Below are 27,440 nucleotides of genomic sequence, written 5' to 3' on the forward strand. Positions count from 1 at the left end.
GTCACTTATCCATTCTTCTGCCTCAGTTATTCTACTATTGATTCCTTCTAGTGTAGTTTTCATTTCAGTTATTGTATTGGTCATCTCTGTTTGTTTGTTCTTTAATTCTTCTAGGTCTTTGCTAATCATTTCTTGCATCTTCTCAATCTTTGCCTCCATTCTTATTCCGAGGTCCTGGATCATCTTCACTATCATTATTCTGCATTCTTTTTCTGGAAGGTTGCCTATCTCCACTTCATTTAGTTGTTTTTCTAGGGTTTTTTCTTGTTCCTTCATCTGGTATATAGCCCTCTGCCTTTTCATCTTGTCTATCTTTCTGTAAATGTGGTTTTTGTTCCACAGGCTGCAGGATTGTAGTTTTTCTTGCTTCTGCTGTCTGCCCTCTGGTGGTTGAGGCTATCTAAGAGGCTTGATGGGAGGCTCTGGTGCTGGGTAGAGCTGACTGTTGCTGTGGCCGCAAAGCACATTTCTGATAAAGGACTGGCATCCAAAATATACAAAGAAATCTTAAAACTGAACAATAAGAAAACAAACAAACCAATTAAAAAATAGGCAAAAGACCTGAACAGACACCTCACCAAAGATGATCTACAGGTCGGAAATAAGCATATGGAAAGATGTTCCAAATCAAATGTCATCAGGAAAACACAAATTACAACAGCAAAGATATACCATTACACACACATATTAAAATGGGTAAAATCCAAAACACAGCCAACATCAAATGCTGGTGAGCATGTGGAGCAACAATAACTCTCATTCAAGGCTGGTGAGAATGCAAAATGGTAGTCACTTTGGAAGACAGTTTGGCAGTTTCTTACAAATCTAGAAATATCACACAATCTAGCAATTGGATTCCTTGGAAATTAATCAAAAGTGTTGAAAATTTACATCCACACAAAAATCTGCACACAAATGTGTATGGTAGGTTTTTCATAATTGCCAAAACTTGGGAGTAACCAAGATATCCTTCAATAGGTGTAGGGATGAACAAACCGTGGTACATCCATATGATGGAATATATATTATAATATATGCATATATATTATTCAATGGCAAAAAGAAATGCGCTATCAAGCCATGAAAAGACAGAGGAACTTTAAATGCATATTGCTAAGTCAAAGGAGCCAATCTGAAAAGGCTATATACTGTATGACTCCAACTGTATGATATTCTAGAAGAGGCAAAACACAGTAAAAAGATCAGTGTTTGCCAGGGGTTTGGATGTCAGAAAAGGAAGGGGGACTCACAGGGGATTTTTAGGGCCATGAAAATATTCTTTATGATGAAACTTTGAAGGTGAATATATGTCATTAAGCATTTGTCAAAACCCATAAAATATTCAATAAAGAGTGAACCCTAATGTAACTATGGACTTAATAATATTGCGTTGATGTTGGTTCATTAACTGAAACAAATGTACCACACATGCAAGATAATAATAGAGGAAACTGTATGGGGAGGGGTGGGGGGAAGAAAGGGAGTACAGTTTACCCTTGAACAGTGCAAAGGTCAAGGGCACTGACCCCCCACACACACTGTGCAGTCAAAAGTCTGCATATAACTTTACAGTCAGTCTTCCAGTATCTGAGGTTCCACAACAATAGATTCAACTGAACTCAGATCATGTAGTACTGTAGTATTCACTGAAAAGCACCCACATATAAGTGGACACACACAGATCAAACCTGTGTTGTTCAAAGGGCAACTGTATATGAAATCTCTCTGCACTTTCCACTCAATTTTTCTGTAAAACGAAAACTGCTCTAAATATTAAAGTCTATTAATATTAATAAATTAGACTTCAAATGTAAGGAAAAAAGTTTTCACATAGATTTAAATAAAGCAATCATATGTCAAACATAAAGCCCACATTATTAATTCTAAAAGCACATAAACACATAAATAAATAGATAATTTGTTTAAGAACACTAAAGACCACAATTTTTGTCAACATGTTCAACAGTCGAATTTAATGTCCTCTGAAATCTTATCTCACTGAAATGAATAGACTAATTTCCCTCTACCTAATGCTAAACTCTCAGGATGGGAACTTGAGATAGAATAACCAGATCGATTCCCTGTCTTTACAGTACCCAGGTAATGATGAGACAGAAACTGAAACAACATAGTGTCACTCCAACCAATGAGGACAAGAAAAATTCCCAAGATCAGAGATGATCTTGGTTCTAGGCCCAGTGTTAATGACCTACCATCATCATCCTCTCGTTTTCTACTTCGTTGAGCAATTCGGCAAATTCCTTGAAGGATTCGGCTGAAATGACAGAATAAAAGATAAACCAAATTAATCATGGTACTTAATAGGCAAGTGGGCAGAAATCTATGGGACAAGAGGTAGAGACCAGTGCCCCAAGACGATGTGGCCACTAGAGGAAGGCGTCAAATCTAAGGACAACAGAAGAAGGAGTTCAGTACCTGCTGCATATTTATTTCCTTTTTCTTCTTTTGTTTTTGTTCCTGTTTTTGTTTTGCTAATGCTCCTACCCCAATTTTTTTCCTCCAGTTGTACTGAGATATAATCAACATATAACACTGTATAAGTTTAAGGTGACTTTGGAAAACGCTAAAAAAAAATAAATGAGCATAAGATTAAAAAAAAGTTAAACATAGAGTTACCACATGATTCAGCAATTCCATGCCTAGGTATATTCCTTAAAGAACTGAAAACATATCCACACAAACAATTATATACAAATGTTGTTGACTGCATTATTCGTAATAGCCAGTAAATGGAAAGAATGAAAGTGTTCTTCAATTGCTGAATGGTTAAACAGTTGTGATACAGCTATACAATAGAACAATGTGTGGCAATGAAAAGAAACAAAGGATTGATACTCAATACAACATAGAATAACTTTGAAAACATTATGCTCAGTGAAAGAAGCCAGTCACAAAAAGCCACATATTGTATGATTTTGTTTAAATGAAACGTCTAGACTAGGCAAATCCAGAGAGACAAGAAGTAAATCAGTGGTTCACTGAATGTAGGGGGAAGGTGGGAATGGGGATTGATGCTAATGGATTTGTGGTTTCTTTTGGGGGTGTGAAAATGATCTGGAATTGTATTGCAGCAATGCTTGCACAACTCTGTGAATATACTAAAAGCCACTGAGTTGCACACTTTTAAATGGTGCATTTTATGTGTAAATAATATCTCAATTTATAAAATAATGTAATCATTTAGCCAAAGCTCACTGAGAGGCATCCTTAGTATTGTTGAATTTTGAATTTTTTTCCTCATGAATAATGAAGCCTGATTCATTTTAAAAGCCTAGATTCCGGTAGTAGCAGCTCCTCCCATCTGTGTTTGATCATCTATTCAGATGCTATTTAGTAACTTATTCTTTGGTTACCTCCACCTGGAGGTGTGGGCAGTGTGAGAGTGGCAAGACCTTAGCTCTGGCAGCAAGATGGATCTGAATTTGAAACCTAGTTCTGCCATTTATTTTCTGTGTGACCTTGAACACGTTGCTTAGCCTCTTCTGAGCCTTAGTTTTCTCCTATTCAAATTAGGGATAATTACATGTTCCTAACAAATTTATTGTGAGGATTAAACCCTGAGTCAAAGGGCTTGACACAATTACATTTCACGAAGTCAAACTTTTCCTTTAAATGTTCCTATATTATATGCACTTGTGACATTTCCTTTAGAGGCAAACTGATTTTCCCCACAAAAGTGCCAGAATAACAAAAATATATCTCTGACTCCTTTTGTAGCATAAAGTATTTAGAGACAGGAGATCAGTGAATATTTTCATCTTTTCCTATTTACTCTTTCTGATTAGGGTATTTTTCTTCTTTATGCTGAGTTTGAGCTTTTAATTTGCTGTGTTTGCAACAGTGACTTTCCTGAGTGTGTGCAGCAACTTAATCCTCAGAAGAAAGAAATGCGGGGCTTCCCTGGTGGCGCAGTGGTTGAGAATCTGCCTGCCAATGCAGGGGACACGAGTTCGAGCCCTGGTCTGGGAAGATCCCACATGCCGCGGAGCAAATGGGCCCGTGAGCCACAACTACTGAGCCTGCGCGTCTGGAGCCTGTGCTCCGCAACAAGAGAGGCCGCGACAGTGAGAGGCCTGCGCACCGCGATGAAGAGTGGTCCCCGCTTGCCGCAACTAGAGAAAGCCCGTGCACAGAAGTGAAGACCCAACACACCCAAAAATAAATAAATAAATAAATAAATAAAACATTTACATTCCATTTAAAAAAAAAAAAAAAAGAAATGCCATTGTCTGATGCCCTGTATTGATCGTGAACTTAGCTTCCTTGGTACTAGGAATGCTGGATTAGTTGTCTAGCTCTCTTAGGAAGAAAAACCTATTTTTGATTTAAAATATTAATATGAATGCATTTGTTTTTCTAGGCTTTCAATATCTTCTCTTTAATTCATATACCATTTGAGAATATACTTCCTATTTGTGGTAAAATGTTAGGGACTTCAAAATAGTAGTTATTAGACTTTGAAGGGATACAAAAGAATATTTAGCTTATCTATATATGTATAAATTGAAGTCCAAGGAGGAAGAAGTGACTTGTCCAGTCCCCTTTCCAGTAAGTGGCAGAACTGACACTAGAAGAACAGAAATTTGCGATGGGGGAGAAGGGATAATGTTTATTATCTACTATGTGTTGGCACTCTACATTTACCTTCTTAAAGATTTAGTCCTTACAACAACACTCTCAGGTATATCATCATGCCTACCTGACAAGTTAGGCAACTGAAGCTCAAAGGGGTCAAGTCACTCATCAAATATCACATAGCAGGAAGATGACAGAATGAGGCTAAAAATCCGGGTCTTTCTCTCTCTAAAAGTCATACTCCTTATATTTCTCTATCCTGTCCCCTAAACTAGAATCCTTCTCATCTCTTAGCACATCTATTGTTCTTTCTAACATACCACATGCCTTTCGTATCTACAGTCCCACAAAAGCTCTTCAGGAACCCAAGGAGAAACAAAACCAGAATGCAGGGAGATGATTTTAGGATTAATATGAAGGAAAAGGCTTTAATGGATACTGAAAGTGAGAAATGGCCTGCCTCAGGAGAGAGTGCGCCCCTGTCATTTAGGGTGACTAACAGTCCTGGGCAAACAGGTACTGGAGGTTTTCCTGGAATGTGGGTTGTTCAGTTTTATAACTGTGATAGCCCTGGGCACACCTAGACAAGTTGGTTACCACTATTGTCACTAGAGGTGTGTGAGCAGGATGGCTGCTAATGGTGGCTGTTGCATGAAGAGTTGTTTACGACCATCTGAGTCCCCTCTGTTACTATGGACCAATATATATATATTGTTGTTTTTGTTTTTGGACCTATTGTCCAAATCCTGATAAAACTGGGTCAAGGAACTGGTAGTGAAATATAATAAGAAAAGGACAAAAGTCAATAATTTTTTTTAAATATTTAAAGTTAAAAAATTAACAATTTAAAAAAGTAATAACAAGAGACTAGCTGGGGTTTACTGCTCTCTGTACTACAAAAACATAGTTTTGTTGTTGTCATTTTCTTTGTTCAACCATTTTTTTTGTTCAATATAAGAACACACTCTCAGGTAATTAAGCTTTATTTCCTAACTCAACCTCTGGGTGTGCACTTCAACAATTGTATTGTGTCACAACAACTAGGCTTTTTGACACTTAGCAGGTGAATCTGGGTTTAATTGTTATGAGGAGGGATGAAGCATTGTTATTTAAGTTCCCTAGATTATTCTAACGTGTAGCCAGGGTTGAGTATGTCTGCCTTACATTCAAGAAGGAACAAAACTAACATTTTTTAAAAGGCTTTTCTGTGTGCTTGGAGCTGTGCATGTATTATCTTATTTAATCATGAAACAACCCTGTGAAATAGGAATTATTATTTCTAGGTAAGGAAAGTGGGACTCAGAGAATTTGAGTAACTTGCCAAAGGTCACAGAGCTAGTAAGTCATAAGTGCTTTTTATTCAAACACAGTGCTTCTAACACAAGGAAAATGACACTTAACACTTTATAAAATCTGCTGGAAACTAATTATTTCATTCTATATCCATAACCACTCTGAAGTAACAATTAGTAATATCCTCATTTTATGGGCGAGGAAATTGAGGCATTAAATGGATAAATTGAGAGTAATTTTGTCTAGGTTGGTGAGTAGTGTGGAGTAGGGAACCAAACTCAGTTCCCAGGATTCTTGCACCATTTTTCTTTACAAAGCACATCCATTACTCCTCCCCCAATCTTTGCTTGTCTATGAAATGAGAGAAATCCTAGCTACTCCTAAGGGTGGCTGTGAGGATTAAATTAAATATCAGATATGAAAGAACTCTCAGAAAACTACAGGCCAATATCCCTGATGTATATAGATGCAAAAATTCTCAAAAAAAATACTAGTAAGCAGAATTCAGCAGTACATTAAATGCACAATACACCATGATCAAGTGGGATTCATCTCTGGGATGCCAGAGTAGTTTTACATATGAATATCAATAAAACTGATACATCACATTAATAGAATGAAAGACAAAAATTATGTTCATCTCAATAGGTACAGAAAAAGAATTTGACAAAATACAACATCTGTTTGTCATTAAAAACTCTCAGTAAATTAGGTACAGAAGGAACATACCTCAACATAATAAAGGTCATGTATGGCATGCCCACTGCTAACATCATACTCCATCGTGAAAGTCTGAAACTTTTCTTCTAGGATGAGGAACAAGACAAGGGTGCCCACTCTCACCACTCCTATTAAACACAGTCTGAAAGTCCTAGCCAGAGCAATCAGGCAAGGAAAAGAAATAAATGGCATCAGAATTGGAAAGGAGGAAGTTAAGTTGTCTTTATTTGCAGATGACATGATTTTATATATAGAAAATCCTAAAGATTCCACCAAAAAACTGTTAGATATAATCAACAAATCCAGTAAAGTTACTGGATAGAAACCAACACACAAAATTCAGAAGAATTTCTATACACTAACAATGAGTTATCTGAAAAAGAAACAAAGAAAATGATCCCATTTACAATAATATCAAACAATAAAATACGTAGGAATAAATTTAACCGAGAAAGTGAAAAATCTCTACACTGAAAACTAAAAGAAACTGCAAAAAAAAAGAAGAAGACACAAATAAATGGAAGGACATCCTGTGTTCAGGGATTGGAAAAATTAATATTGTTAAAATGACAATACTACCTAGAGACATCTATAGACTCAATGTAATCCCTATCAAGATCCCACTGGCATTTTTTTACAGCAGTAGAAAAATCAGTTCTAAAGTTTGTGTGGCACCACAAAAGACCACAAATAGCCAAAGTAATCCTGAGAAAGAGGAACGAAGCTGAAGACATCACACTTCCTGATTTCAAACTATATTTTAAATCTATAGTAATAAAAACAACACGGCATTAAAAACAGACACCTATGGGACAAATTTGAGAGCCCATAAATAAACCCATGCCAATACTGGACAAGAGAGCCAAGAATACTCAATGGAGAAAACACAGTTTCTCCAATAAATGGTGATGGGAAAATTGGATATTCACATGTAAAAGAATGAAACTAGACCTTATCTTACACCACTCACAAAATTTAATCTGTAATGGATTAAATATCTAAATGTGAGACTGAAGCCACAAATCTCCTAGAAGAAAATATAGGGGAAAAACTTCTCAACATTGGTCTTGGCAATGAGTTTTTGGATGTGACACCTAAAACACAAACAACAAAATTAAAAAATTCACAAGTGAGACTACATCAAACTAAAAAGCTTCTGCACAACAAAAGAAATGACTAACGAAATGAAAAGGCAACCTGTGGAATGGGAGGTAACATCTGCAAATCCTATATCTAATAAGGGAGTAATATCCAGGATATATAAAGAATTCATCGACTCAATAGCAAAAACAAACAAATAATTCAATTAACAATGTATGAAGGAACTGAATAGACATTTTCCCAAAGAAGATATTGAAACAGCCAACAGGTATAATGAAAAGATGCTTGGATTCACTAATCATTAGGAAAAAGCAAATCAAAACCATGATGAGATATCAACTCATGCTTCTTAGAATGACTAGCATTAAAACAATAAAAGATATAAAGGTTGGAGACAAGATGGCAGAGTAGAAGGACTTGAGCTTACTTCATCTCATGAAAACACCAAAATCACAACTAACTGCTGAACAACAAGAGAAAAAGACTGGAACTTACCAAAAAAGATATTCTACATATAAAGACAAAGAAGAAACCACGAGATGGTAGAAGGGGCACACTCACTATACAATCAAATCCCATACCAACTGGGTGGGCAACCGACAAACTGGAAAATAAATATACAGCAGAGGTTCTCCCACAGGAGTGAGAGTTCAGAGCCCCACATCAGTCTCCCCAGTCTGGGGGTCAGGCATCAGGAAGAGAGCCACCAGAGCATTTATTTGAAGGCCAGTAGAGCTGAATCACAGGAACACCACAGGACTGGGTGAAACAGAAACTCCACCCTTGGAGGGCACACACAAGGTCTTGTGTGCACAGGGACCCAGGAAAAAAGCAGTGACTTCGTAGGAGCCTGGGCCAGACCTACCAGCTAGTCTTGGAGGGTTTCCTGGGGAGCTTGGGGATGGCTGTGGATCACTGTGGGGGAAAAGGACACTGGTGGTGGAAGTACCAGGGAGTACTCATTGGAGTGAGCTCTCCTGGGGAGGCCAGAATTTTGTCAGCAAGACCTGCTCCTACCAAACATGCTGTAGGCTCCAGTTCTGAGATGCATCAGGCCAAAGAACCAGCAGGGTAGGAACACAGCCCCACCCATCAGCAGACAGGCTGCATTAGGTCTTCCTGAGCCCACAGCAGCATCTAAACACACCCCATGACATGGCCCTGCTCACCAAAGGGACAAGACCCAGCTCTACCAACCAGTGGACAGGCACAAGTTCCCCCCCACCATTATAGGGGTCCCATAAGGAGAAGAGAGAGAGAAAAGTCCTGAGAAAATAATTGAAGAGATAATAGCTGAAAACGTCAATAACATGGGAAAGGAAATAGTCACCCAAGTTCAGGTAGCACAGAGAGTCCCAGGAAGGATAAACCCAAGGAGGAACATGCTGAGACACATAAGAATCAAACTGAAAGAACTTAATGAAAATGTGAAAATATTAAAAGAAACAAGGGAAAGGCAACAAATAACATACAAGGGATTTCCCCATAGGGTTATCAGCTGATTTTTAGCAGAAAATTTGCAGGCCAGGAGGGATGGAACGCTCTCATTCAGATTTTACAGAGAAATCAAAAACTTTACAGAGAAACAAAAGCTAACACAATTCAGCACCACTAAACCATCTTTAAAACAAATGCTAAAGGAACTTCTCGAGGCAGAAAAGAAAAGGCCAAACTAGAAAGAAGAAAAGTATTAATGAGAAAGCTTACAGGTAAAGGCAAACATACAGTAAAGATAGCAAATCATCCACACACAAATAAGATATCAAAACCAGCGATCATGAGGAGAGTACAAATGCAGGACACTGGAAATGAATTTGAAATTAAGAGACCAACAACATTAAAAAATCCAGTATGTATATATAGACTGCAATACCAAAACCTAATGGTAACAACAAAACAAAATTCTATAATAGGGATGGAGAGGAGAAGATGGAGGAAGAGTAAGACGCAGAGATCATCTTCCTCCCCAAAGATACATCAGAAATACATCTAAACGTGGAACTGCTCCTATAGAACACCCACTGAACGCTGGCAGAAGACGTCAGACCTCCCAAAAGGCAAGAAACTCCCCACGTACCTGGGTAGGGCAAAAGAAAAAAGAAACAACAGAGACAAAAGAATAGGGATGGGACCTGCACCAGTGGGAGGGAGCTGTGAAGGAGGAAAGGTTTCCACACACTAGGAAGCCCCTTCGTGGGCGGAGACTGTGAGTGGCAGAGGGGGGAAGCTTCGGAGCCACGGAGGAGAGCGCAGCAACAGGGGTGCGGAGGGCAAAGCAGAGAGATTCCCGCACAGAGGAGCGGTGCCGACCAGCACTCACCAGCCCGAGAGGCTTGTCTGCTCACCCGCCGGGGCGGGCGGGGGCTGGGAGCTGAGGCTCGGGTTTCGGTCGGATTGCAGGGAGAGGATTGGGGTTGGCGGCGTGAACACAGACTGAAGGAGTTAGTGCACCACAGCTAGCTGGGAGGGAGTCCGGGAAAAGGTCTGGAGCTGCCGAACAGGCAAGAGACTTTTTCTTGCCTCTTTGTTTCCTGGTGCGCGAGGAGAGGGGATTCAGAGCGCCACCTAAACGAGCCCCAGAGATAGGCGCAAGCCGTGGCTATCAGCATGCACCCCAGAGACGGGTTTGAGACGCTAAGGCTGCTGCTGCCGCCACCAAGAAGCCTGTGTGCAAGCACAGGTCACTATCCACACCGCCCCTCCCGGGAGCCTGTGCAGCCCACCACTGCCAGGGTCCCGTGATCCAGGGATAACTTCCCCAGGACAACGCATGGCACGCCTCAGGCTGCTGCAATGTCACGCCGGCCTCTGCTGCTGCAGGCTTGCCCCGCATCCGTACCCCTCCCTCCCCCCGGCCTGAGTGAGCCAGAGCTCCCGAAGCAGCTGCTCCTGTGTGAGCGAAGAACAGATGCCCTCAGGTGACCTACACGCAGAGGCAGGTCCAAATCCAAAGCTGAACCCAGGCAGCTGTGCGAACAAAGAAGAGGAAGGGAAATTTCTCCCAGCAGCCTCAGAAGCAGAGGATTAAAGCTCCACAAACAGCATGATGTACCCTGTATTTGTGGAATACCTGAACAAAAAACGAATCACCCCCAATTGAGGAGGTGGACTTTGGGAGCAATATATATTATTTTTTCCCCTTTTCCTCTTTTTGTGAGTGTGTATGTATATGCTTCTGTGTGAGATTTTGTCTGTATAGCTTTGCTTTCACCATTTGTCCTAGGGGTCTGACCATCCATTTTTTGTTTTTTGGTTTTTTTTTTACTTAAAAAAATTTTTTTTCCTAATAATTATTTTTTATTTTAATAACTTTATTTTATTTTATATCACTTTATTTTATTTCATTTTATTTTGCTATCTTTCTTTCTTTCTATTTTTTCTACCTTTTATTCTGAGCTGTGTGGATGAAAGGCAATTGGTGCTCCAGCCAGGAGTCAATGCTGTGCCTCTGAGGTGGGAGAGCTAACTTCAGGACACTGGTCCACAACAGACCTCCCAGCTCCACATAATATCAAATGGCGAAAATCTCCCAGAGATCTCCATCTCAATGCCAAGACCCAGCTTCACTCAATGACCAGCAAGCTACAGTGCTGGACACCGTATGCAAAACAACTAGCAAGACAGGAACACAGCCCCATCCATTAGCACAGAGGCTGCCTAAAATCATAATAAGGCCACAGAGACCACAAAACACACCAACAGATGTGGACCTGCCCACCAGAAAGACAAGATCCAGCCTCATCTACCAGAACACAGGCACTAGTCCCCTCCACCAGGAAGCCTACACAACCCACTGAACCAACCTAAGCCACTGGGGACAGATACCAAAAACAACAGGTACTACGAACTTGCAGCCTGCGAAAAGGAGACCCCAAACACAGTAAGATAAGCAAAAAGGGAAGACAGAAAAACACACAGCAGATGAAGGAGCAGGGTAAAAACACACCAGACCTAACAAATGAAGAGGAAATAGGCAGTCTACCTGAAAAAGAATTCAGAATAGTGATAGTAAAGATGATCCAAACTCTTGGAAATACAATAGACAAAATGCAAGAAACATTTAACAATGACCTAGAAGAACTAAAAAGGAACCAAGCAAGGATGAAAAACACAATACATGAAATTAAAAATACTCTAGAAGGGATCAATAGCAGAATAACTGAGGCAGAAGAACGGAGAAGTGACCGGGAAAATAAAATACTGTAAATAACTACTGCAGAGCAGAATAAAGAAAAAAGAATGAAAAGAACTGAGGAAAGTCTCAGAGACCACTGGGACAACATTAAATGCACCAACTATCGAATTTTAGGGGTCCCAGAAGAAGAAGAGAAAAAGAAAGGGACTGAGAAAATATTTGAAGAGATTATAGTTGAAAACTTCCCTAATATGGGAAATGAAATAGTTAATCAAGTCCTGGAAGCACAGAGAGTCCCATACATGATAAATCCAAGGAGAAACACGCCAAGACACATATTAATCAAACTATCAAAAATTAAATATAAAGAAAACATATTAAAAGCAGCAAGGGAAAAACAACAAATAACACACAAGGGAATCCCCATAAGGTTAACAGCTGATCTTTCAGCAGAAACTCTGCAAGCCAGAAGGGAGTGGCAGGACATATTGAAAGTGAGGAAGGAGAAAAACCTACAACCAAGATTACTCTACCCAGCAAGGATCTCATTCAGATTTGATGGAGAAATTAAAAGCTTTACAGACAAGCAAAAGCTAAGAGAATTCAGCACCACCAAACCAGCTTTACAACAAATGCTAAAGGAATTTCTCTAGGCAAGAAACACAAGAGAAGGAAAACACTTACAATAACAAACCCAAAACATTTAAGAAAATGGGAATAGGAACATACATATCGATAATTACCTTAAATGTAAATGGATTAAATGCTCCCACCAACAGACACAGACTGGCCAAATGGATACAAAAACAAGACCCGCATATATGCTGTCTACAAGAGACCCACTTCAGACCTAGGGACACATACAGACTGAAAGTGAGGGGATGGAAAAAGATATTCCATGCAAATGGAAATCAAAAGAAAGCTGGAGGAGCAATTCTCATATCAGACAAAATAGACTTTAAAATAAAGACTATTACAAGAGACAAAGAAGGACACTACATAATGATCAAGGGATCGATCCAAGAGGAAGGTATAACAATTGTAAATACTTATGCACCCAACATAGCAGCACCTCAATACATAAGGCAAATACTAACAGCCATAAAAGGGGAAATCGACAGTAACACAATCATAGTAGGGGACTTTAACACCCCACTTTCACCAATGGACAGATCATCCAAAATGAAAATAAATAAGAAAACACAAGCTTTAAATGATATATTAAACAAGACGGACTTAATTGATATTTATAGGACATTCCACCCAAAAACAACAGAATACACATTTTTCTCAATTGCTCATGGAACATTCTCCAGGATAGATCATATCTTGGGTCACAAATCAAGCCTTGGTAAATTTAAGAAAATTGAAATCGTATCAAGTATCTTTTCTGACCACAACGCAATGAGACTGGATATCAGTTACAGGACAAGATCTGTAAAAAATACAAACACATGGAGGCTAAACAATACACTACTTAGTAACGAAGTGATCACTGAAGAAATCAAAGGGGAAATCAAAAAATACCTAGAAACAAATGACAATGGAGACACGACAACCCAAAACCTATGGGATACAGCAAAAGCAGTTCTAAGGGGGAAGTTTATAGCAATACAAGCCTACCTCAAGAAACAGGAAACATCTCAAATAAACAACCTAACCTTGCACCTAAAGCAATTAGAGAAAGAAGAACAAAAAAGCCCCAAAATTAGCAGAAGGAAACAAACCATAAAGATCAGATCTGAAATAAATGAAAAAGAAATGAAGGAAAAAATAGCAAAGATCAATAAAACTAAAAGCTGGTTCTTTGAGAAGATAAACAAAATTGATAAACCATTAGCCAGACTCACCAAGAAAAAAAGGGAGAAGTCTCAAATCAATAGAATTAGATAATGAAAAAGGAGAAGTAACAACTGACACAGCAGAAATACAAAGGATCATGAGAGATTACTGCAAGCAACACTATGCCAATAAAATGGACAACCTGGAAGAAATGGACAAATTCTTAGAAATGCACAACTTGCCGAGACTGAACCAGGAAGAAATAGAAAATATGAACAGACCAATCACAAGCACTGAAATTGAAACTGTGATTAAAAATCTTCCAACAAACAAAAGCCCAGGACCAGATGGCTTCACAGGCGAATTCTATCAAACATTTAGAGAAGAGCTAACACCTATCCTTTTCAAACTCTTCCAAAATATTGCAGAGGGAGGAACACTCCCCAACTCATTCTACAAGGCCACCATCACACTGATACCAAAACCAGACAAAGATGTCACAAAAAAGAAAAAGTACAGGCCAATATCACTGATGAACATAGATGCAAAAATCCTCAACAAAATACTAGCAAACAGAATTCAACAGCACATTAAAAGGATCATACACCATGATCAAGTAGGGTTTATTCCAGGAATGCAAGGATTCTTCTATATACGCAAATCAATCAATGTGATACACCATATTAACAAATTGAAGGAGAAAAGCCATATGATCATCTCAATGGATGCAGAGAAAGCTTTTGAAAAAATTCAACACCCATTTATGATAAAAGCCCTCCAGAAAGTAGGCATAGAGGGAACTTTCCTCAATATAATAAAGGCCGTATATGACAAACCCACAGCCAATATCATCCTTACTGATGAAAAACTGAAACCATTTCCACTAAGATCAGGAACAAGAGAAGGTTGCCCACTCTCACCACTATTATTCAACATAGTTTTGGAAGTTTTAGCTACAGCAATCAGAGAATAAAAAGAAATAAAAGAATCTAAATCGGAAAAGAAGAAGTAAAGCTGTCACTGTTTGCAGATGACATGATACTATACATAGAGAATCCTAAAGATGCTACCAGAAAACTACTAGAGCTAATCAATGAATTCGGTAAAGTAGCAGGATACAAAATTAATGCACACGAATCGCTTGCATTCCTCTCCACTAATGATGAAAAATCTGAAAGTGAAATTAAGAAAACACTCACATTTACCATTGCAACAAAAAGAATAAAGTATCTAGGAATAAACCGACCTAAGGAGACAAAAGACCTGTATGCAGAAAATTATAAGACACTGATGAAAGAAATTAAAGATGATACAAATAGATGGAGAGATATGCCATGTTCTTGGATTGGAAGAATCAACATTGTGAAAATGGCTCTACCACACAAAGCAATCTACAGATTCAATGCAATCCCTATCAAACTACCACTGGCATTTTTCACAGAACTAGAACAAAAAATTTTACAATTTGTATGGAAACAAAAAAGATCCCGAATAGCCAAAGCAATCTTGAGAACGAAAAATGGAGATGGAGGAATCAGACTCCCTGACTTCAGACTATACTACAAAGCTACAGTCATCAAGACAGTATGGTACTGGCACAAAAATAGAAATATAGATCAATGGAACAGCATACAATGCCCAGAGATAAACCCACGCACATATGCTCTCCTTATCTTTGATAAAGGAGGCAAGCATATACAGTGGAGAAAAGACAGCCTCTTCAATAAGTGGTGCTGGGAAAACTGGACAGGTACATGTAAAAGTATGAAATTAGAACACTCCCTGACACCATACACAAAAATAAACTCAAAATGGATTAAAGACCTAAGTGTAAGGCCAGACACTATCAAACGCTTAGAGGAAAACATAGGCAGAACACTGTATGACATAAATCACAGCAAGATCCTTTTTGACCCAGCTCCTAGAGAAATGGAAATAAAAACAAAAATAAACAAATGGGACCTAATGAAACTTAAAAGCTTTTGCACAGCAAAGGAAACCATAAACAAGACCAAACGACAACCCTCAGAATGGGAGAAAATATTTGCAAATGAAGCAACTGACAGAGGATTAATCTCCAAAATATACAAGCAGCTCATGCAGCTCAATATCAAATAAACAAACAATCCAATCCAAGAATGGGCAGAAGACCTAAATAGACATTTCTCCAAAGAAGATATACAGATTGCCAACAAACACATAAAAGAATGTTCAACATCATTAATCATTAGAGAAATGCAAATCAAAACTACAATGAGATATCATCTCACACCAGTCAGAATGGCCATCATCAAAAAATCTAGAAACAATAAATGCTGGAGAGGGTGTGCAGAAAAGGGAACACTCTTGCTCTGTTGGTGGGAATGTAAATTGATACAGCCACTATGGAGAACAGTATGGAGGTTCCTTAAAAAACTAAAAATAGAACTACCATACGACCCAGCAATCCCACTACTGGGCATATACCCTGAGAAAACCATAATTCAAAAAAGAGTCATGTACCAAAATGTTCATTGCAGCTCCATTTACAATAGCCAGGACATGGAAGCAACCTAAGTGTCCATCATCGGATGCATGGATAAGGAAGATGTGGCACATATATACAATGGAATATTACTCAGCCATAAAAAGAAATGAAATGGAGTTATTTGTAGTGAGGTGGATGGGGTTAGAGTCTGTCATACAGAGTGAAGTATGTCAGAAAGAGAAAAACAAATACAGTATGCTAACACATATATATGGAATCTAAGGGAAAATAAAGGTCATGAAGAACCTAGTGGCAAGACGGGAATAAAGACACAGACCTACTAGAGAATGGACTTGAGGATATGGGGAGGGGGAGGGGTGAGATGTGACAGGGTGAGAGAGTGGCATAGACATATATACACTACCAAATGTAAAATAGATAGCTAGTGGGAAGCAGCCGCATAGTACAGGGAGATCAGCTTGGTGCTTTGTGACCACCTAGAGGGGTGGGATAGGGAGGGTGGGAGGGAGGGAGATGTAAGAGGGAAGAGATATGGGAACATATGTATATGTATAACTGATTCACTTTGTTATAAAGCAGAAACTAACACACCATTGTAAAGCAATTATACGCCAATAAAGATGTTTTTAAAAAATTTTTAAAAATAAAAAAGATTAAAAAAAAATGTCACGTACCACAGCGTTCATTGCAGCTCTATTTACAATAGCCAAGACAAGGAGGCAACCTAAATGTCCATCATCGGATGCATGGATGAAGAAGATGTGGCACATATATACAATGGAATATTACTCAGCCATAAAAAGAAACGAAATGGAGTTATTTGTAGTGAGGTGGATGGAGTTAGTCTGTCATACAGAGTGAAGTAAGTCAGAAAGAGAAAAACAAATACAGTATGCTAACACATATATATATATGGAATCCAAGGGGAAAAAAAGGGTCATGAAGAACCTAGTGGCAAGACGGGAGTAAAGACACAGAACTACTAGAGAATGGACTTGAGGATATAGGGAGGGGGAAGGGTAAGCTGTGACAAAGTGAGAGAGTGTCATGGACATATATACACTACCAAACGTAAAATAGATAGCTAGTGGGAAGCAACCACATAGCACAGGGAGATCAGCTCTGTGCTTTGTGACCACCTAGAGGGGTGGGATAGTGAGGGTGGGAGGGAGGGAGATGCAAGAGGGAAGAGATATGGGAACATATGTATATGTATAACTGATTTACTTTGTTATAAAGTAGAAATTAACACACCATTGTAAAGCAATTATACTCCAATAAAGATGTTAAAAAAAAACAAAGGATGAAAATAGAGTGCTAACAAGGGAAGGGGAGCTGCATTTTTATGCTATAAAGTTTTTATACATCAATTGATATTCAAGATCTTCATGACAAAAAAAAAACTAAAACATTCATCTTCTGTGTATGAACTATTAATTGACAATCACCTTAAGACTAGCTTTCCTTTATTTTTAAAATAAGGATGTAAGACACTAAGAATGAAACTTGCATGACTACCTTTGATTAAAAAACATCCACTCTCTTACCTAAAGTTAAATATTTATAATAAACACATTTATCTTTCAAAAAAAAATTCTATAATAGATATACACACAAAAAAGAAAAAGCAATCCAAACACAACAATAAAGATAGTCATCAAATCACAAGAGAAGAGAAAAAGAGGAAGGGAAGAAAAAAACCTACAAAAACAAATCCAAAATAATTAACAAAATGGCAATAAGAACATATATAACAGTAATTAACTTAAATGTAAATGGATTAAATGCTCTAACCATAAGACATAGAATGACAGAATGGATACAAAAACAATACCCATATATATGCTGTCTATACGACACCCATTTCAGATCTAGGGGCACATACTGAAATTGAGGGGATGCAAAAAGGTATTCCATGCAAAAATAAATCAAAAGAAAGCTGGAGGAGCAATACTCATCTCTGACAAAATAGGCTTTAAAATATAGACTGTTAAAAGAGACAAAGAAGGACACTACATAATGATCAATCCAAGAAGAAGAAGATATAAAGATTATAAATATATATGCAATCAACATAGGAACACCTCAGTATATAAGGCAAATGCTAACAGCCATAAAAGGAGAAATAGACACTAAAACAATAATTGTGTGGGAATTTAACACCCCACTTACACCAATGGACAGATCATCCAGACAAAAAATCAATAAGGAAAGACAGGCCTTAAATAACACATTAGACCAGATGGACATAATTGATATTTATAGAGCATTACATCTGAAAGCAGCAGAATGCACATTCTTTACAAGTGCACATGAAACATTCTACAGGGTACATCACATGATGGGCCATAAAGCAAGCCTCAGTAAATTTAAGAAAATTGACATCATATCAAGCATCTTTTCAGATCACAATGCTATGAGATCAGAAATCAACTACAACAAAAAAACTGTAAAAAACACAAACATATGGAGGCTAAAAAATATGCTACTTCACAACCGATGGATCACTGAAGAAATCAAAGAGGAAATCAAAATATACCTAGAGACAAATGACAATGAAAACACAACAATCCAAAACCTATGGGACCAGCAAAAGCAGTTCTAAGAGGGAAGTTTACAGCAATAATATCTTACCTACGGAAACAAAAAAATCGCAAATAAACAAGGTAAATTTACACCTAAAGCAACCAAAGAAGAAAAAAAATAGCCAAAGTTAGTAGAAGGAAAGAAATCATAAAGACCAGAGAAGAAATAAATGAACTAGAGATGAAGAAAATAATAGAAAAGATCAATGAAACTAAAAGCTGATTCTTTGAAAACATAAACAAAATTGATAAACCTTTAGCCAGACTCATCAAGAAAAACAGGGAGAGGACTCAAATCAATAAAAGTAAAATTGAAAAAAAGTTACAACTGAAACCTCATAAATGCAAAGTAACATAAGAGACAACTACAAGCAAATATATGCCATTAAAATGGACAACCATAAAGAAATGGACAAATTTTTAGAAAGGTACAACATTCCAAGACTGAACCAAGAAGAAGTAGAAAATGTGAACACAGCAATCACAAATACTGAAATGTAAATTGTGATTTAAAAACTCCCAACAAACAAAAGTCCAGGACCACATGGCTTCACAGGTGAATTCTATCAAAGATTTAGAGAAGAGTTAACACCTATCCTTCTGAAACCATTCCAAAAAATTGCAGAGGAATGAACACTCCCAAACTCATTCTATGAGGTCACCATCCCCTTGATACCAAAACTACACAAATATACCAGATAAACGAAAATGAAAGGCCAATATCACTGATAAATATAGACGCAAAAATCTCCAACATACTACCAGCAAACCAAATCCAACAATACATTGAAAGGATCATACAACATGATAAAGTGGAATTTATCCCAGGGATGAACAAATTTTTCAAAATCCAAAATTCAATCAGTGTCATACATCACATTAACCAATTGAAGAATAACAACCATATAATATTCTCCATAGATGCAAAAAAATCTTTTGACAAAATTCAACACCCATTTATGATAAAAACTCTCCAGAAAGTGGGCATAGAGGGAACTTACCTCAACATAATAAAGGCCATATATGACAAACCTACAGCTAACATCATACTCAATGGTGAAAACCTGAAAGCATTTCCTCCAAGATCAAAAACAAGACAAGGATGTCCACTCTCACCACTTTTATTCAACACAGTTTGGGAAGTCCTAGGAACAACAATCAGAGAAGAAAAAGAAATAAATGTGATCCAAATTGGAAAAGAAAAATTAAACTGTCACTGTTTGCAGACGACGTGATACTATACATAGGAAATCCTAAAGATGCCACCAGAAATCTACTAGAGCTCATAATGAATTCAGTAAAGTTGCAGGACACAAAATTAATACACAGAAATCTGTTGAATATCTATACACTAACAACAAAATATCAGAAAGAGAAATTAAGGAAACAATCCCATTTCCCATCGCATCAAAAAGAATGAAATACATAGGAAAAAAAACTACCTAAGGAGGCAAAAGACCTGCACTCCACAAACTATAAGACACTGATGAAAGAAACTGAACATGACACAAAGAGATGAAAAGATATACCATGTTCTTGGATTGGAAGAATCTATTTGGTCAAAATGACTATACTACCCAAGGTAATCTACAGGTTCAATGCAATCCCTACCAAATTACCAATGGCATTTTTGGCAGATCTAGAACAACAACAAAAAAATCTTAAAGGTTGTATGGAAACACAAAAGACCCCGAATAGCCAAAGCAATCTTAAGAAACAAAAACCAAGCTGGAGGAATCAGGCGCCCTGACTTCATGCTACACTATACAGCTAAAAGAATCAGAAGAGGATGGTACTGGCACAAAGAAAGACTTCTAGATCAATGGAACAAGATAGAAAGCCCAGAAATAAAACCACACACCTAGAGGCAATTACTCTATGACAAAGGAGGCAAGAATACAGAATGGAGAAATGACAGTCTCATCAATAAGAGGTGCTGGGAAAACTTGAAAGCCACATGTAAAAGAATGAAATCAGAACACTCTAACACCATACAAAAAAATAAACAAAGGGGACCTAATTCAACTCAAAACCTGTTGCACAGAAAAGGAAACCATAAAGAAAATGAAAAAACAACCCACAGAATGGGAGAAAAGATTTCCAAATGATGTAACTGACAAGGGGTTGATGTCCAAAATGTACAGAAAGCTCATGCAGCTCAATATCAAAAAAACAAGCAACCCAATCAAAAAATGGGCAGAAGATCTAAATAAACATTTCTACAAAGAAGACATACAGATGGCCAAAGAGCACATGAAAAGATGCTGAACATCTCTAATTATTAGAGAAATGCAAATCAAAACTGTAATGAGGTATCACCTCACACTGGTCAAAAAGTCTACAAACAGTAAACGCTGGAGAAGGTGTGGAGAAAAGGAAACCCTCCTACACTGTTCGTGGGAATGTACAGCCACTATGGAGGACAGTACGGAGGTTCCTTAAAGAAACTAAATATAGAACTACTATACAATCCAGCAATCCCACTCCTGGGCATGTATCTGGAGAAAAACATACTTCAGGAAGGTATATGCACCCCAGTATTCATTGCAGCACTATTTACAATAGCCAAGACATGGAAGCAACCTAAATGTCCATAAACAGAAGAATGGATAAAGATGTGGTACATATATACAATGGAATATTACTCAGCCATAAAAAATGAAATAATGCCATTTGCAGCAAAATGGATGGACCTAGGGATTCTCATACTAAGTGAAGTAAGTCAGATACAGAAAGACAAATATCATATGATATCACGTAAATATGGAATCTAAAAAAATGATACAAATAAACTTATTTACAAAACAGAAACAGAGTCACAGACATAGAATACAAACTTATGCTTACCAAAGGGGAAAGGCGGGGGGAGGGATAAATTAGGAGGTTGGGATTAACATATACACACTACTCTATACGAAATAGGTAATCAACAAGGACCTACTGTATAACACAGGGAACTCTACCCAATACTATGTAATAACCTATATGGGAAAAGAATCTGAAAAAGAATAGATATATGTATATGTAAAACTGACTCACTTTGCTGTACACCTGCAACTAACACAACATTGTAAATCAATTATAATCCAACATAAAATAAAATTTCTTTAAATAAATTAAAAAATTTTAAAAAGATTCTCTCTTTGTTGCTGTCTGTTGACATTTTGGTTGTGGTGGCTTTAAGCATGTATCTCTCAGAGTTTGTCTTCCTTTGAGTTTGTTGAACTTGTAGGACGAGAATATTAATGTTTTTGAACCATATTTTGCAAGCTTTTGGTCATTGCTTCTTCAAATAATCATTGGTACCCTTGCACGCTCTCTGCTTCTTCTGGTACTCCCATTATACATGTGCTGTTATGTTTAACGGTATTCCATGACCTCTGAAATACTGTTCATTTTCTTAATTATTTTTTCTTTCTTTACCTCAGAATGAATATTCTCAATTCATCTGTGTATAAGTGCACCAATTCTCTTTTCTCCCCATACCCTGTAGTGAATTTTTCATTTCAGTTACTGTACTTTTCAACCACACAATTTTTCAGTGGTGGTTCCTTTTTACTAATTAAATAAATTACAATTTAATTTTTATATAAATATATTTATATATTTAAACTAGCTAATTGAAAATCTTTTTCAAGATTGGTTTAACATGGTGGGGTAGAAGGATGTGCTCTCACTCCCTCTTGCGACAGCACCGGAATCACAACTAACTGCTGAACAATCATCGACAGGAAGACACTGGAACTCACCAAAAAAGATAGCCCACATTCAAAGACAAAGGAGAAGCCACAAAGAGATGGTACGAGGGGCGCAATCACAATAAAATCAAATCCCATAACTGCTGGGTGGGTGACTCACAAACTGGAGAACACTTATACCAGAGAAGTCCACCCACTGGAGTGAAGGATCTGAGCCCCAAGTCAGGCTTCCCAACCTGGGGGTCTGGCAATGGGAAGAGGAATTCCTAGAGAATCAGACTTTGAAGGCTAGTGTGATTTGATTACAGGACTACTACAGGACTGGGGGAAAGAGAGACTCCACTCTTGGAGGGCACACACAAACTAGTGTGCCCATCAGGACCCAGGGGAAGGAGCAGTGATCCCATAGGAGACTGAACCAGACCTACGTGCTAGTGTTGGAGGGTCTCCTACACAGGTGGGGGCTGGCTGTGGCTCACCGAGAGGACAAGGACACTGGCAGCAAAAGTTCCGGGAAGTACTCACTAGCGGGAGCCCACCCACAGTCCACCATTAGACCCACCAAAGAGCCCATGTAGGCTCCAGTGTTGGGTTGCCTCAGGCCAAATGACCAACAGGGAGGGAACCCAGCCACACCCATTAACAGTCAAGTGGATTAAAGTTTTACTGAGCTCTGCCCACCAGATCAACAGCCAGCTCTACCCACCACCAGTCCCTCCCATCAGGAAACTTGCAAAATCCTCTTAGATAGCCTCATCCACCAGAGGGCAGACAGCAGAAGCAAGAAGGACTACAATCCTGCAGCCTGTGGAACAAAAAACACATTCACAGAAACACAGACAAGATGAAAGGCAGAGGGCTACGTACCAGATGAAGGAACAAGATAAAACCCCAGAAAAACAACTAAATGAAGTGGAGAGAGGCAACCTTCCAGAAAAAGAATTCACAATAATGAGAGTGAAGATGATCCAGGACCTCAGAAAAAGATCGAGAAGATGCAATAAATGTTTAACAAACACCTAGAAGAATTAAAGAACAAACAAACAGAGATGAAAAATACAATAACTGAAATGAAAAATACACTAGATGGAATCAACAGGAGAATAACTGAGGCAGAAGAATGTATAAGTGACCTGGAAGACAGAATGGTGGATTTCAATGCTGTGGAACAGAAAGAAAAAAAAAAGAATGAAAACAAATAAAGACAGCCTAAGACACCTCTGGGACAACATTAAACGCAACAACATTTGCATTATAGGGGTCCCAGAAGGAGAAGAGAGAGAGAAAGGACCAGAGAAGATATTTGAGAGATTATACTCAAAAAGTTCACTAATATGGGAAAGGAAATATCCACCCAAGTCCAGGAAGCGCAGAGAGTCCCATACAGGATCAACCCAAAGAGAAACACGCTGAGACACATAGTAATCAAATTGGAAAAAATAAAGACAAAGAAAAATTATTGAAAGCAGCAAGGGAAAAACGACAAATAACATACAAGGGAACTCCCATAAGGTTAACAGCTGATTTCTCAGCAGAAACTCTACAAGCTGGAAGGGAGTGGCATGACATATTTAAAGTGATGAAAGGGAAGAACCTACAACCAAGATTCCTCTACCCAGCAAGGGTCTCATTCAGGTTCGATGGAGAAATCAAAAGCTTTACAGACAAGCAAAAGCTAAGAGAATTCAGCACCACCAAAACAGCTCTACAGCAAATGCTAAAGGAACATCACTAAGTGGGAAACACAAGAGAAGAAAAGGACCTACAAAAACAAACCCAAAACAATTAAGAAAATGGTCATAGGAACATACATGTCAATAATTGCCTTGAATGTGAATGGATTAAATGCTCCAACCAAAAGACACAGGCTCGCTGAATGGATACAAAAACAAGACCCATATACATGCTGTCTACAAGACACCCACTTCAGACCTAGGGACACATACAGACTGAAAGTGAGGAGACGGAAAAAGATATTCTGTGCAAACAGATGTCATAGAAAGCTGGAGTAGCAATACTCATACCAGATAAAAGAGATTTTAAAATAAAGAATGTTAAAAGAGACAAGGAAGGACACTACATAATTATCAAGGGATCAACCCAAGAAGAAGATATAACAATTATAAATATATATGGACCCACTATAGGAGCACCTCAATATATAAGGCAAATGCTAACAGCTATGAAAGAGGAAATCGACAGTAACACAAGAATACTAGGGGACTTTAACACCTCACGTACACCAATGGAAAGATCATCCAGAAAGAAAATTAATAAGAAAACATAAGCTTTAAATTACAAAATAGACCAGATGATTTAATTGATATTTATAGGATATTCCATGCGAAAACAGCAGATTACACTTTCTTCTCAAGTGTGCATGGAACATTCTCCAGGATAGATCACATCTTGGGTCACAAATCAAGCGTCAGAAAATTTAAGAAAACTTAAATCATATCAAGCGTCTTTTCTGATCACAATGCTATGAGATTAGAAATCAATTACAGGGAAAAAAACGTAAAAAACACAAACACAAGGAGCCTAAACAATACGTTAGTAAATAACCAAGAGATCACTGATGAAATGAAAGGGAAAGTCAAAAAATACCTAGAGACAAATGACAATGAAACACGATGATCCAAAACCTATGGAATGCAGCAAAAGCAATTCTAAGAGGGAAGTTTATAGGAATACAAGCCTACCTCAAGAAACAAAAAAAAAAAAAACCTCAAATAAACAATCTAACCATACACCTAAAGGAACTAGAGAAAGTAGAAAAAACAAAACCCAAAGTTAGCAAAAGGAAAGAAATCTTAAAGATCAGAGCAGAAATAAATGAAATAGAAACAAAGAAAACAATAGCAAAGATCAATAAAACTAAGAGCTGTTTCTTTGAGAAGATAAACAAAATTGATAAACGATTGGCCAAACTCATCAAAAAAATGAGGGAGAGGATCAAATTAATAAAATTAGAAAGGAAAAAAGAGATGTTACAACAGACACCACAGAAATACAAAGCATCCTAAGAGAATACTACAAGCGACTGCCAAAAGAGTGGACAACCTGGAAGAAATAGACAAATTCTTAGAAAGGTATAACCTTCCAAGACTGAACCAGGAAGAAAGAGAAAATATGAACAGACCAATCAAAAGTAATGAAATTGAAACTGTGATTAAAAATCTTCCAACAAACAAAAGTCCAGGACCAGATGGCTTCACAGGTGAATTCTATCAAACGTTTAGAGAAGAGCTACCACCCATCCTTCTCAAACTCTTCCAAAAAATTGCAGAGGAAGGAACACTCCCAAACTCATTCTATGAGGCCACCATCACCCTGTTACCAAAATCAAAGATACTAAAAAAAAAGAAAATTACAGACCAATATCACTGATGAATATAGATGCAAAAATTCTCAACAAAATACTAGCAGACAGAATCCAACAACACATTAAAAGGATCATCTGCCAAGATCAACTGGGATTTATCCCAGCGATGCATGGATTCTTCAATATATGCAAATCAATCAATGTGATACACCATATTAACAAATTGAACAATAAAAACCATATGATCATCTCAATAGCTTCAGAAAAAGCTTTTGACAAAATTCAAAACCCATTTATGATAAAAACTCTCCAGAAAGTGTGCATAGAGGGAACTTACCTCAACATAATAAAGGCCATATACGACAAACCCACAGCAAACATCATTCTCAGTGCTGAAAAACTGAAAGCATTTCCTCTATGATCAGGAACAACACAAGGATGTCCACTCTCACCACTATTATTCAACATAGTTTTGGAAGTCCTAGCCATGGCAATCAGAAGAAAAGGAAGTAAAAGGAATACAAATTGGAAAAGAAATAAAACTGTCACCGTTTGCAGATGACATGATACTATACATAGATAATCCTAAAGATGCCACCAGAAAACTACTAGAGCTAATCAATTAATTTGGTAAAGTTGAAGGATACAAAATTAATGCACAGAAATCTCTTGCATTCCTACACACTAATGATGAGAAATCTGAAAGAGAAATTAAAGAAACACTCCCATTTACCACTGCAACAAAAAGAATAAAATACCTAGGAATAAACCTACCCAGGGAGACAAAAGACCTGTATCCAGAAAACGATAAGACACTGATGAAAGAAATTAAAGATGATACAAACAGTTGGAGAGATATACCATGTTCTTGGTTTGGAAGATTCAATATTGTAAAAATGATATACTACCCAAAGCAATCTACAGATTCAATGCAATCCCTATCAAACTACCAGTCACATTTTTTACCAAACTAGAACAAATCATCTTAAAATTTGTATGGAGACACAAAAGACCCCAAATAGCCAAAGCAGTCTTGAGGGGAAAAAACGGAGCTGGAGGAATCAGACTCCCTGACTTCAGACTATACTACAAAGCTACAGTAATCAAGACAATATGGTACTGGCACAAAAACAGAAACATAGATCAATGGAACAAGATAGAAAGCCCAGAGGTAAACCCACACACCTATGGTCAACTAATCTATGACAGTGGAGGCAAAGATATATAATGGAGAAAAGACAGTCTCTTCAATAAGTGGTGCTGGGAAAACTGGAAAGCTACATGGAAAAGAATGAAATTAGAATACTCCCTAACACCATACACAAAAATAAACTCAAAATGGATTAGAGATCTAAATGTAAGACCAGACACTATAAACCTCTTAGAGGAAAACAGAGGAAGAACACTCTTTGACATAAATCACAACAAAGTCTTTTTTGATCCACCTCCTAGAGTAATGGAAATAAAAACAAAAATAAACAAATGGGACCTAATGAAACTTAAAAGCTTTTGCACAGCAAAGGAATCCATAAACAAGATGAAAAAACAACCCTCAGAATGGGAGAAAATATTCGCAAACGAATCAACGGACAAAGGATTAATCTCCAAAATATATAAACAGCTCATGCAGCTCAATATTAAAGAAACAAACAACGCAATGCAAAAATGGGCAGAAGACCTAAATAGACATTTCTCCAAAGAAGACCTACAGATGGCC

The 27,440-nt window shown here is 37.7% G+C and overlaps 1 protein-coding gene across 5 annotated transcripts in view; it reads right to left on the minus strand.

Moving 5' to 3' along the window:
* Positions 1-27,440, minus strand: part of OPHN1 (oligophrenin 1) — a 601,618-nt gene that overhangs the window by 367,980 nt on the left and 206,198 nt on the right. For all 5 annotated transcript variants that reach the window (XM_061178511.1, XM_061178510.1, XM_061178507.1 and 2 more), the window contains one exon: positions 2,214-2,275. In XM_061178511.1, coding sequence (XP_061034494.1) covers positions 2,214-2,275 — 62 coding nt within the window. The remainder of the gene's footprint in view (positions 1-2,213; positions 2,276-27,440) is intronic.

The sequence above is a fragment of the Eubalaena glacialis genome, chromosome X (genome assembly GCF_028564815.1).
Source record: "Eubalaena glacialis isolate mEubGla1 chromosome X, mEubGla1.1.hap2.+ XY, whole genome shotgun sequence".
In the NCBI taxonomy this organism is placed as follows: domain Eukaryota; kingdom Metazoa; phylum Chordata; class Mammalia; order Artiodactyla; family Balaenidae; genus Eubalaena; species Eubalaena glacialis.